Below are 14,208 nucleotides of genomic sequence, written 5' to 3' on the forward strand. Positions count from 1 at the left end.
AGGCCAGAAGATTACAGCCAAGAGACAAGAATGCTTTATATAGTTTTAAATTGTTACAGTCTAAATGGTTATATAAATACCTCAGTAATACCCTCAATTTTGCCTCTTGGTTCACAAACCCTAAAATATTTACTATCTGGCCTTTGACACTCTGGTCACACAAAATGATGATCAATACGCATGGGAATGGACACACAAATGCCCAAACATTTAATATATAAACTAGTTTACATACAAAATTATGGAAAAATTATTTAAGAGTCAGATATAAGATGAAATATTCTGTACTTTAGGGGGCAAGAACAGTGTCTGGAAAAGAAACCTAGCATTCTGATGAAGCAGCAAAAAAATACACATGCATATGTGTATGCTTATGAATATATTCATATATTTACTTTTAAAATCTTTATTTTCAGACGGAGAGTGTATGCGGGGGGGAGGGGGTGGGCAGAGAGAGACAATCTCTGCTCTGAGTGCAGAGCCCGACATGAGACTTGATCTCATGACCTGAGCCGAAAGAGTCAGACACTTAACCCACTGAGCCACCCAGGTGCCCCAGTATGTTCATACATTTAAATACATATTCTATACAAAACTGAGTAATGACAAGGTCCTGATGATCCTTAATTCTTTATGACATATGGGGAACTTTTAAAGGTGTCTAGAAAAAAGATTGGTTTTCTAGTCTGATAGTACTTTTAATTTCCTAGTAATGTTATGTTTTCTTACTTTACATAGTATATTCTTTACATGGCAAAGTGCATTCTTTACATAGTAAGATACTGTAAAAATGTACGTATTTTGGATGTGATTGAATTACAAAATTATGTTCCAGATCTGTATACATCAGAATGCTGCCCTTTAGAAGAAGATACACAAAACTTCAGGCCATTAGGGCTTGATATTCTATTTATTTTTTATTTAAATTCCAATTAACAGTGTTCTGTTAGTTTCAGGTGTACAAGTGATTCAACACTTCCATATAATACATGGTGTTCATTATAAAAAAGCAGACTCCTTAATCCCCATTACCTATTTCACCTATCCCTTCACCCACCTCCCTTCTGGAAGGTAACCATCAGTTTGTTTTCCATACTTAAGAGTCTCATATCCTATTTCTTAAGAAGTTAGTTATGAGGTTCTTGTATTTTTATATTCCTTTACCTTTTTTAATTTTTTTTTTTAAGGTTTATTCATTTTTGAGACAGAGAGAGACAGAGCATGAATGGGGGAAGGTCAGAGAGAGGGACACACAGAATCCGAAGCAGGCTCCAGGCTCTGAGCTGTCAGCACAGAGCCCGATGCGGGGCTCGAACTCACAAACCGCGAGATCATGACCTGAGCCGAAGCCGACCGCTTAACTGACTGAGCCACCCAGGCGCCCCTCCTTTACCTTTTTTTAAAAGTCTATTTATTTTGAGAGAGAGAGAGAAAGAGAGAGAAACTATGAGCAGGGGAGGGGCAGTGAGAGAGAAGAGAATCCCAAGCAGGCTCTGCACTCTCAGTGCAGAGCACCAACCATCATAACCTGAGTTGAAACTAAGAGATGCTTAACAGACTGAGCCACCCAGGTGCCCCCTCTTTCATTTTTAAATACTCAAGAAATTAGTATATTCAAACACTTTAAGAGAATAGGGTTCCTTTTATTTATAAGCAGAGGGATGGAATATTAGTTAATATTTCTCATTAAATGCAGCACTAACAGTTGGTTCATATTTTATGAATAAGATGGACAGTAGCAGTTTTTTTTTTTAAAGTAATCGCTAAGCCTAACATGGGGCTCAAACTCACAACCCCAACATCAAGAGTATGCTCCACCAACTTGAGTCAGCCAGGCACCCCTTAGCAGCTTAATTTAATATGCCTTAACACCCAATTTTTTGTTCATGAAATGTAACTTCTATTTACCATGGGGTCTATAAAAGTCTTTCCTAACTCACTAAAAAGAATTTTGCCAAAGAGAAAGGTTCAAAATTCACATTTAATTCTGTTTATAAATGATTTGTTAGTCTTTGTATGTTGCCTGAAACTTTCAATTATCTAGGGAATCCACTGATGAAATTTTATTGTGAAAACAGCAAAATACTAAAAAAAAAATTACTTCACATAAAGGGAACAAAGCTCAAAATACAATGCATCCATTTATGTATGAAACATATTAAAGAAATATATAGATTGTTTCAATGTACCCTGAGGAATGACCATGTAAGCAGTTACTAAAAATAATATAAAGGAATTGAAAGTATATGTGAATGGCTGGTATTAGGCAAATATTTAGTCTGCTTAGAAGGCAAAAGCAACTTTTTTACTACTAGAAGATTCAAGCAGGTAGACGGGCATGTAGACTTTACTAAATAATATTTAGGTCTCTTCAAACTTTTATGTTCTATGTGATTCTAACAACTTTATTGGCAAAAACCTGATCAGCACTTATGACTGGGTGAGAAAAAAAATAGAACCTCTGTTTTGATTTGCTCCAAAATAATATACCTGGAGAGAGGAGAACAGAGCAAGTTGTGAGATAGGAGGGTTATGAATGAAATAAGAGTGACTAGATGACAGGTCTGTGGAAGTTCATTGTTACTGCTCTATTTATTTTCATAACAGAACAAAATGTCCTTGCCCTGAAAACCACAGCACTTAAATAATCTTGGTCACTACTTCTAAAAACATTAAGAATGGTTTTACTTAAAACGACAACAAAATAAATGGACAGCAGTAACTGAGAGGTTAAATATTAGACTAAATTAAACATGATATAACAATGTCTAAGCTGGCCAGACATAGAATACATATGTCTGTATGTTGGCTTCTACAATGTCCACAGTTATTAATACTTTTTTAAGAGGTATTTCTATTTATGAGATCTCTATAAAAAACGTGGAATAATACAGAAAAGGTCAGAAAAAAAATCAGTAGGTGTATCATCTTACCTTTTTCTTGTTTTTCATTCCATGAAGTTTGCATGTTTAATTTTTATCATGTATGATATTTGCATTTGTATGTTCTAACCATTTTCCTTCTAACATTATATCAGGCATTTCCCAGATTCTAAATTCAATTAAAGCATTTAACATTTCTAATATTTAGCTTGAAAAAATGTGCTATTTTTAATATTCACCTGAGTGAAAGAAAAGCCTTGTGTATATGTGGGATGGTATATGTAAGCATATTCCCTAGAAGATCATTTACTGCTTCAAAGAACTTCAGTATTAAGAACAATGAGAACCTTTTCTAATTATAAAAGTGACACACAGATCTGGAAAAATATATAGAAAAGGATAGTGGAAAATAAAATCATCTTAATTATGTAATCCAGAAATAAAACAATTTTCTTTCTATTCTTTCACTTCACTGTGAAAATGAAAACAAATACTGTTCTGAACTTGGGAAAGTTATCTAACCTTTTTGAGCCTCTACATTCTCATCTATCCAGTGAAAGCAGCAGTAAATGAAATCATTCCAGTGACAAGCTTAACAAAGGATCCAATATCTAAGTAAGCCTTCAAATATTAACTATTATTATTCCACTGTAAATTGCTGATTTATATTATCCATCCATTTTCCTATAATCTTTCCTCTTTTTTTAAAGGTTGTTTTAAAAATTTTTTTAATGTTTTTCTTTGAGACAGAGAGCATAAGTGGGGGAAGGGCAGAGAGAGACAGACAGACAGAGAGACAGACAGAGAGACAGACAGAGAATCCGAAGCACGCTCCAGGCTCTGAGCTGTCAGCACACAGCCCGATGCGGGTCTTGAACTCATCAATTGAGAGATCGTGACCTGAGCCGAAGTTGGATGCTCAACCAGCTGAGCCACCCAGGCACCCCTAAAGGTTGTTTTTAATAATAGGGCTATAATACCTTTTTCTAGCATATGTTGCAATCCCCCCCTCCAAGTTTATCATTTGCCTTTCTGTTTTCTCCAGTGATTTAAAATTTTCTGCAAACTTAAAAAAAAAATTAACTATAGGGCACATGGGTGGCTCAGTCAGTTAAGCAACATTCTTGATTTCGGCTCAGATCATGATCTCATGGTTCGTGGGTTCGAGCCCTGCATCAGGCTCTGCAGTGACAGAGCCTGCTTGGAATTCTCTGTCCCTTCCTCACTTGTGGGTGCGCACACTCTTTCTCTCTCAAAATAAATAAACTTAAAAAAAATTTTTTTTAATTAACTGAGAAATACTTTCTCATTTCTTTCAGTACTTCTATAACAAATCCCTTCTAATTTCAGATAGGGTCATCAAGGAAGTTCTTTCTGAAGGTGTAACATGAGGGTACAGACTGGTAAGAAAGAAGCCAACCATGCACGTATCTGGGGCAAAATCACTGTAGGTAAAGGGAACATTAAACTACTTCTTTCCATATTAAGCTCTTATTTCTATTTAACTGTGCCAAGAACTTCCTGAACACATTTCAAGAGTGGTAATACTAGGTTTGTTATTAATTTCGTAAGATGACCTGGGTATTTCTCCATATTTATATTCTGCAACAATTTATATTTAAAATTTACTTAAAAAGAAACCCTATAGGATGAACTTTCTGAATACTTCTTCAGGTAATGGTCTATGTAAATTTTCTGTCTTATTTAATTCAATTTTGCTCATCTGCAATTTTCTAGAATTTAGTCCATTTTATTTGGAGATGCTAAATGTATTTATAATATAGAAACCTAAGCTATCTCTTTGTCTAAATAGATGCTCTGACCCAATATTCCTCTTGTATCTGTTCTTGCCCAAGACCATCTCTAGGAATTACATATTCAGTACAAGATTTTTTTTTTTTAATTCATTTGGTTGTCCTTGTTTCTTGAAATGTATTTTTTTTCCTGTCATTTGACTTGAATATTTTCTTTCTCATTTAACAATAAAAGCATTCAGCCTGTAGATTTGATCTATATGTGATGTTGGCTATCTTCATGTCTCCTAAGTCTAATTCATAACACTTAAACTTTATCTTTTTTGATGAAATACTGATTTCTAAATGTAGACTCTCTGGGGTAGTTACTGTGGGAGAAAAGGAATAGTTACTTTTAGAGTTCTATTACCTTATGCCACAAAACGTACCCTAAGTAAAATTTGTTTTAACATTTGTAGTCTCACTGTAGCTGAGTAGCAATTTGATCCACTGAAAGTATGACCAATTTTTGTGACATAGTCTATAAATATCTAAGAAGATACTGGTAATGCAACTTATTAGGTGGTAATTTCTTATTTTTTTTGACTCATAATTTGTCATGTAATAATGGCTCCTCAAAATGCTTCTATCTTTATTGTTAACAGTTTAAAAATTTTGGTTCTGTATTTATTGTATCAAGTTTATTAAGTTTTGTACCTCTAGTATAGAATATATCTTTTATGAAAATCAATTTATGTTTGTCCTTTTAGTGTCTTTGCCTTAAGGTTAACTTTGGCATCAATAATACCTGTTATTGGGGACTTCTATTCAACGTTTACATGGCATTTTTGTTAATTCTTTAATTTTACCTTATATTTTGTTAGATTTCTTATAAAGAACATAAAGCAGTGTCATAGACACAGCCTTTACATAACAGATTCCTGTTTTATAGTTTACTAATCATGTGGCACTGTGTTTGTCATTTAAATTTTCTCAAGTTTCTCTTTACTCACTTCCTCTTCCTTTATTATAACTTCTTCATATATATTAAGCACCCAACAAATGACAATTTTTATATATTCTGGGATTAGATTTTTAAAATCTAAGTGTCTTTGCTTTTTAATGAGAAAAAATTCATGTACTTACATGTTATTCAAGATCTCATTTTTAATCACTTTATTTTACAACATGTAAGTACCAATTTTTTATGTTTTATGCTGATTTTACTTGCTCTTATCTCTTATCAAATACTGTGATGCAAAACACTGTGAGGGAAAATTACTTAGAAGACAAACACTCTGTTTTTCATTGTGCTAGTAGGAGACAATTTTTGTGGTGATGGTCTAGTTCAAAATTGCTTTTTCTCTGTGAATCTCTCAAAGCTCTGTTTGTTCTATCTGATCTGATCAGCTAACTATGGCCAGCTGATTAAGGAGGGAATATCTCTCTCCTAGGAGTTTTAGAGTCTGAGTCATGTTTTTTGGGTTTTTGTTTTGTTTTGAAGTAGGCTCCATGCCCAATGTGGGGCTCCAACTCACGACCCTGAGGTTAAGCATCGCATGCTCTACTGACTGAGCCAGCCAGGTACCTCCCTGAGTCATGTTAAAAAATGCAAACTGAGGTCTGGGTGCAAGGAACTCAAGGATGCTGAATGTCAGAGTCATCCTTGATTTTGTCTTGGCTGTTTCCAATCTCCTCTGAATCCGTGATTTCTTCCAATTTCCTTCCAGTATATTCTTGTTTGTTTAAAATGGTCATGGCTGATTACTATTGGTTACAACCAAAAAGTATCTTATATCAATAATATTAAATTATCTTATTTCATTTTTTAAACTGTTTAACGAGTTCTTACTGCTGAATCATTAGTGTGGAGGTGGAGTGTATTTTTGAAGATATTTAACAAGAAAGGTATGTAACATATTTTTGAAATCCTTGCATTATCTGTTAACTTTACATATTTGACAGCCCAACAAGGGCACAACAATCTTGAATTAAATCCTTTTTTCCCAAAGATCTAGATAATGCTTTATGCTGTTATACTGACATTAAGATGCCCATGTAAACTGAAAACTGTCAGTACCACACCTGTGCATTTTTAAAGTTCCACAGGTAATTCTTTCTGGCTTGGGAACCACTGCCATAAACTGTAGTGCTAGAATGATATGAGTTGAAACTTTTTATGTTGCTTCATTGGCCCTGACTGACCTGTTTTTTCTGATGTTTTTCTTTTAAGTTTATTTATCTTTATTTCTGAGAGAGATAGAGAGCAGAAGCAGGGGACGGGCAGAGAGAGCGGGAGACACAGAATCCGAAACAGGCTTTAGGCTCCGGGCTGTCAGTGTACAGACTGACGTGGGGATCAAATCTACAAACCATGATATCATGACCTGAGCTGAAGTCGGACGCTTAACTGACTGAGCCAACCAGGTGCCCCTCTGATTTTTAAAATCAGTTTATTTAGATGTTCACTTATTGTCTACAGAGACTATTTTTGCACACATTCACTGCCACCATACACGGAAGTATGACTCTTTGTATCATGTACAATTTTAATTTTCTGTATGATGTTTTGACATCTTAAAAAACCTTTCTGGCTTGGTAAAGACTTCCCCCTATGGAGCTAGACAATTCTTAGATAGCAAAAGGCCCAGCATGCTTTGATATGCAAACTAACCAATCCAGAGTCAAACCTCTTCTATCTAGTCTGTGCACCCCAGGAAGCAGTATTGCTTTGCCTTAATCATTTCAGGGCCAGGTACCAGGCAACCAGCTAGAGACCATACCTATAGCCCAAAGCCCACTGAAATTACTCAAACTAGTCAACCCTAAGCTATTTTCACCCTGTCATGCCTTGCCTTTCCTGTGGAAAGCCTCATCAAGGCTGCAGCCTAAGCATTCTCCGTGCTCTTGTCTTCTGCCTCCCCACCACCCTTATGTTTTTTCCGTATTTTTCCATGGCCTTAAGTGGTGTTGTATGCCTCCTGTCTCTAGGACCTGTGAGTATAATACACTTTGTTTTCCCAAGCCTCTCCTGTGTCTCCTCTTATATACCTGCACCTGACTGACCATCTCATAAAAGAACACAAGACAACCTTCTTCCCACCATCTTTTCCAACTATTATTTTAAATATTGCTAGTGGCTGAAGTATTAATCCCAGTCTGAACACTATCCAAGTTCCTCAACAGTAGAATAAAGAAATAAACTACAGTATACTTACACAATGGACTACTATCCTGGCATGAAAAGGAACAACTATATACACAGTGTTGCATGAACAAAGCCAGACACACAAAAAAGTATGCACTGTATGATTCCATTTATATAAGGTATGAAAACAGATGTGCAGTTTTAAGTCAAGGTACTTGTTACCTTTCGAGAGGGGGTTAGGCAGTGACTGGAGTACACGAGAGACTTTCTGTGATGTGACAATGTTTTATTCCTTAATACAGGGGCAGTGCTCATTTTGTGAAAATCTATCAAGCTGTGTTTATCAAGTGTGCACTTTTCTATATGTATATTATACTTTAATAAAAGTTAACAAGAAAACATGGTATACAGATACAAGAGAATATTACTCAGCTTAAAAAGAAAGGAAATTCTGACACATGCTACAACATGGATGCACCTGGGAGCCATTAAGCTAAGTAAATAAGCCAGGCACGAAAGGACAAGTACTGTATGATTCCACTTTTATGAGGCCTTACAGTAGTCAGATTCACAGACAGAAACCCTGGTAGTTGCCATGCGCATGGGGGAAGGGGAAGTGAGACACTGCTGTTCAAATACACAGAGTTTCAGTTTTGCAAAATAAAAAGATTTCTGGAAATTGGTTGCACAGCAATGTGAATGTACTTAACACTACTGAACCACACAATAATGGTCAAGATGGTATTATATAATGGGTATTCTACCATAATTTACTGTATTTTTTAAAGCTAATAGTGACAGCACACTACTTTCTTGCTGCAAAAGTAGATACCCAAGCATATTAGAACTATATAAAAATAAGAGCAAACAGGCTCTAAGGCAACAGCCTCTATAGGGGACTCCAGTAAAGTATACACACTTCAAAGTACAGATGTAGAGGCAATTATATCAGCTGCCTAGAAACAAGGGGACAGACCTGCAGAAGGGAAAATGGGGGAGGAAGGTCACATGTCATACATTCTCAAGTTCTTAATTGTAATCGAGATAGTTACCAATTTTAATATAAAAAGTATGATGATTAGATGAAATACTAATTTCTTCAATAAGGACAGTATTTTTTCTTTTTTAATTTTTTTTTTCAACATTTTATTATTTATTTTTGGGACAGAGAGAGACAGAGCATGAACGGGCGAGGGGCAGAGAGAGAGGGAGACACAGAATTGGAAACAGGCTCCAGGCTCTGAGCCATCAGCCCAGAGCCCGACGCGGGGCTCGAACTCACGGACCGCGCGATCGTGACCTGGCTGAAGTCGGACGCTTAACCGACTGCGCCACCCAGGCGCCCCAAGACAGTATTTTCTTGATTTCAAAACAAGAGGAATGAAAATGAAGGAAAACCTACCTTCTATGTAATTCAAAACTACCTGATATAAGATAGTTGAAAGTACTAGACAAAAACATTATATTCAGATTTTTACTGGTTCACTTTTCATGTCAGAGTATTATTAGTACACAAGCCTCAAAGGATCGAAATCAAATGAGAAAATTTTAAGTACTTATTCAACCTACCTATTTGTTCCCCTAAGACCAGGCATTGTTTTGGTATTGGAGCTCCAAATACCATTCCCCGAAGTTTATCCATTGGAGGAGCTTTATTCTGAAGGCCCCCAAACTTTCCGTTACTTCGAATGCGATCTCCATCTCTGGTGAGCAGTGTAGGGCAGTGTGTAATTTTAACAACCTATTGTAAGCAAATGAATATTAATTAGTGAGCCTATAAAATGTATCTCAATTGTTCTAATAAAGAGGAAATCACTTAAGGGTTCTGAGATTAGAAATGACATGATCACGCTAGTATTTTCACAAAATAAGTTAGTGAAGTATAAGATGAACTGGGGTAAAAACCCAGAGGCACTGAGATGAATTCGATTACTTCTCAAGTGTCAGCCTAAGCTGGAATAGTGACACAGCACATGGAAAAAGTGAAACTGATGGCTTGACTGATAAGAGGAAGGAAGAGAGGGGGCACTTGCTTCTGAAAGCCACGGCAGTACCAGGGCAGCATCGCTAGCTCTGTTTTCTTCTGTTAGATAGAAGTTTTCCAGATGACCAAAGGATACCAAGAGCATGACACCAAAGACTACAGACAGAAAAGCACAGGGTTGAATCATTAGAGGACAAAACTGTAATTTCAACTATGGGAAGAAAAAGAGCTAGTAATGTCAGAGTTGGGAGGACCAGAATTATGTAGTAAAGCCAAGTCATGGAATGGAAGTAGGAAGGGTTAGTGAAGAATTCTAATGCTTCAGAGAAGTCAGAATAAAAGAAAGACACTGGGTTTAGTATTTCATGATTTTTAAAAATGTTTTTTCAAAAAAGGTCTAGAAAACAGACAAAAAATAAAATGAAAAATGAGAGAAGTGGAATTCAGGCAACATCTTTTCACTACTCAAAATGTTAACACACACCACACACCACTTTGAATGTTGGGAGAGCTATGTAGAAAGGTCCTCTTGTACTAATCTGTTCTGGACAGCCATTCTCAAAGGAAATGTAACAAGTATTACAAAGCTTAATGTTTTGCATGAGCCAGCAATTCCACTTGTAAGAATTTATTCTGAAGAAAAATCACAGGTATGAACAATGTGCACTAAAACATTGTTTTAATAAAAGATATGAAACTTGCATGTCTCAACAAGTTACATAAATTATGGTACATATACACAGTGAAATAAAATGCATACTTTAAAAAAATGACTGAAGAACACAACTTAACAATATGTAAAAATGCCTAATTCAATCTAATATTGGGGTTAAAGAGTCTCTGAATTATAAAAATAAAATATTAAATAAAATTTGACTTTTTTAAAAATGAAAAATAGCAACAAATGAAAAACGTAATATAAAATCATGACTACTATTTATTCTTTTAATATAATTCTATGGGTACTTTACAAATGTTTTCCCACTGAGGTGGATACTTCTTAAAAAATTTAAATGCAGGGGGGTGTCTGGGTAGCTCAGTCAGGTAAGCATCTGACTTTGGCTCAGGTTATGATCTCATGGTTTGTGGGTTTGAGCCCCGCACTGTTAGTGCAGAGCCCTCCTGGGATTCTTTCTTCTCTCTCTGTCCATCCCCAGCTTGTGAGTGCATGCAAGCTCTCTCTCAAAATAAATAAATAAATAAAAATAATAAATAAGCAAATAACTTAAAAAAAATTTAAATGCAGGGGTGCCTGGCTCAGTACAGCATGCAACTCTTGATCTCTGGGTTTTAAGTCTGAGCCCCACAATGGGTGTAGAAATTACTTAACAGTAAAAAATCTCAAAAAAAATTTATTAAACGCAGTAAGAAGAAAATCTGTGGTAAACTCTGGTAAAATAAATCTTTTTGTTTTACTACAAACAGGCACAACTTTCTTAGTTTTGGTTTGAATTTGCAGATTTCTTTTCTTTTTTTTTTTTAAGTTTTATTTATTTATTTTGAGACAGAGAGTGTGAGAGCAGGGGAGGGGCAGAGAGAGAATCCCAAGCAGGCCCCATAATGTCAGCGTGGAGCCCCACACGGGGCTTGATCCCACAAACTCCGAGATCATGACCCGAGCCTAAATGAAGAGTCAGATGCTTAACCAAGTCACCCAAGCGTCCCTGGATTTATGTTTTCTTTAAGTGAACATTCAAAATACAAACTGTATTCATGTACTATCCATTTATCAGGATTCATGCAATGTTTTTAAGGATTTGATACCATCTTAAATAACACACACACTCAAATTTATTTACAGACTTGTCCATTCTCTTGTCAGTAGAATGACAATATGAGTTTATAAGCCTCCAGGAAAAAGGACAGTTTGGCTCCCTTTCAGAACAGTTCTGCAAATACTACTTTCATGGACAGTTTCAACTCTTAAAGTATCCTTCAATCTTACGGTTCTACCCCCTAAGCACTGAATTTGGACAAAAAAGATGACGACACCTTTTGCCAATTCAGTGAGTGAGCAAAAGCCGTATAGCTCTGGGAAACTACCTGCCCTGGGGACTAGGAAGGGGTGAAATAAAAACAAGGGGTTGACTCTGCAGAAATTGCATAAAGCATTCAGGAAGAGAAAACAGTGACAAACTACCAAAAACAATGTTACAAAGGGATGCCACAAATGCCTTTTCTCATAAGAGCTTTAGAACAGTACTTAACTGGTGGAATTATAAGACCTGATTCAAAACTTTGGAAGCAAAGCAATCAGTATTTGCTATACTAGTTATGAGGAACGTAAAAAAATTTCAGCCATTAGATTCTTCAAATATTGCCTTATGATCTTTTTCTCCCTCCACTCTGGCACTGTAATTAGACTTTTTTTTTTTTTTAGATTTTCTCATTCTGTCCTCCATGACTCTCAACTTCCTCCTCCTCTTACAGTCATTCCTTCCCCATAGGCTGCAGTCTGCACAATTTTTCTGACCTATTTTCCGATTCACTAATTCTCTATTATACTGTTTAACCTTCCCAGTATTTCATGTTTATGTGTATTTTCTAGTTTTAGAAGCTCATTTGATTTTCTCAAGTCAACTTGCTCTTTTCTTGTTTTTGGCACTTTTCTTGAATTGTATTAAACATATTTAAGAAAAATATTTGCTTTTACGTTCACTATGGAAATTATTTCAGGTTTGAGATAAAGGTGAATTCTTCCAGAGACAATCTGTTTCCTCCAATCAGATATCTAAGGACAGAGACGCCAATTTATTTATATTGATGAATTCTCAGGAAAATGGTTTTTGTTTTTTTCCCTTTTCCACCTATTGCCAAGGTTCAAAAGAGGTAATTTTCTTGCAGTCTCCAGAGGCACTTGGAGTTGAGATCAAAGTGGCAGTTTTTTCTGTTCAACTTACACTAAGGTTTAGCCCTTTGGGGGATCCAGTTTATTGGGAAAGGGATCTTTTATCATATTCCCCACTCTGGTTAAAGCCCTGGGTTTTGTCTCTTACCCTCTGAGTCTCTCAAAGGAATGAAAAATGATGCTCTAGTTCAATTACTTTGACAAATGTTCTCTAGGCAAATCCTGGCTTTAGAGTTCTGTTTATCTGAGTTCCACCTTCACTTAGAAATCTTACTTTCTTGACAGTTCATACCTTAAGATACATAACCTACGTACCCAGAAACAGCCTTTTAGTTTATCTTTGTAGGAATTTCCTCTGAGTTGTCTCTGATAGCCCTCAGTGCCTAGCACTGTGCCTGGTGGTATGCTGGAGTCAGTGTTTATCAGGTCAAGAGAGCAAACTCTCCTGAGCGTCTCATTCAGTGGCTACACATAGGCCACTGGAAATCAGCCATGATAGGAGGATTTACACCTTGGGCAAAAGCTACAAACCAGGGTCCTATCACCCCACTCACCAGAGAGCCAGTTGTTCAACATTTAATAGCATCCACTATGTCTCATACAGAGTTAAGTGTCTAAATACTGACTGAACTAGAATCTTCCAGTTATTATCCAATTTGTTACTTCTATTCTCACTAGTAAGCTTTCATGTTGTCATGATATTTAATGGGTATGACTTCTACTCTATAATTTAGGATATATACACATTCTAACCACTACCAGAATATAGTACCTTCTCCATCCACAAGTGTTCGCTGGTACAGTATGTTACAAGTCATTATTGGGCTCCCATGGAAACATTCATCAATATGCCAAATACTACTCCCCAATTAGTTGCGTAATTTTCAGTAATCTCGCTAACTTAGAGCTCTCCTAAATCAGAGTACATTTATTATTTCTTCTTAACTGGGTGCAAAGAAAAACTTCTCGGTTCTAGTTCTGCCATAAGTGGATGTGATTTGGTACACATCCATGATTTTTCCTGAGCTTAAGAAGAGCCCTTTGAAAAGCCATCCTTCAGAAACTTCTCATTTAGAAAGTGAGAGCATATCATCTCTAAGGTACCCATGATTCTAGAATACACTATTTGTAGATACTGGCTAGTATTTTAAACTGGCCTCTGTTTTCTCTTACATAATTGCAAATATTCTTACTCATTTTCAGTTATAGTAATCTGAGAGCCTATAATGTTTTTCATACATGTTTACTACCTGGTATTTCCGAACTCCTAACACTATACTTACTAAACTTAATACTTCTTTTGTATCAAAGAATTCAAGACCTCTGGATCTCAGATACAGACAGAACTTTCCTTTACTGGAATTTTACCATATTCCAGGCTCTTAGCTTAATGCTTTATGTGCATTATTTTATTCAATCTCTGGAAGTGCCCTTTGAAAAGCCATCCTTCAGAGGTTTCCTTTTTTATAAGTAAAACTTAAAAGTAATATAGAAGTGATAATCCTTAGCACATCCAACAGTAGACAACATATTCTTTCAGTTTGTTTAAAGTAACACAAGAATATTTTTAAATTAACTAAAACATTTTTTGAGTATAGCTGACACATATTACA

At 35.9% G+C, this 14,208-nt stretch overlaps 1 protein-coding gene across 2 annotated transcripts in view; it reads right to left on the reverse strand.

Annotated features, from left to right (window-relative positions):
* Window positions 1-14,208, reverse strand: part of SMCHD1 (structural maintenance of chromosomes flexible hinge domain containing 1) — a 152,799-nt gene that overhangs the window by 9,648 nt on the left and 128,943 nt on the right. For both annotated transcript variants that reach the window (XM_027068601.2, XM_053206132.1), the window contains one exon: window positions 9,333-9,504. In XM_027068601.2, the coding sequence (XP_026924402.1) occupies window positions 9,333-9,504 (172 nt within the window). The remainder of the gene's footprint in view (window positions 1-9,332; window positions 9,505-14,208) is intronic.

This window comes from Acinonyx jubatus, chromosome D3, assembly GCF_027475565.1.
Source record: "Acinonyx jubatus isolate Ajub_Pintada_27869175 chromosome D3, VMU_Ajub_asm_v1.0, whole genome shotgun sequence".
Lineage (NCBI taxonomy): Eukaryota > Metazoa > Chordata > Mammalia > Carnivora > Felidae > Acinonyx > Acinonyx jubatus.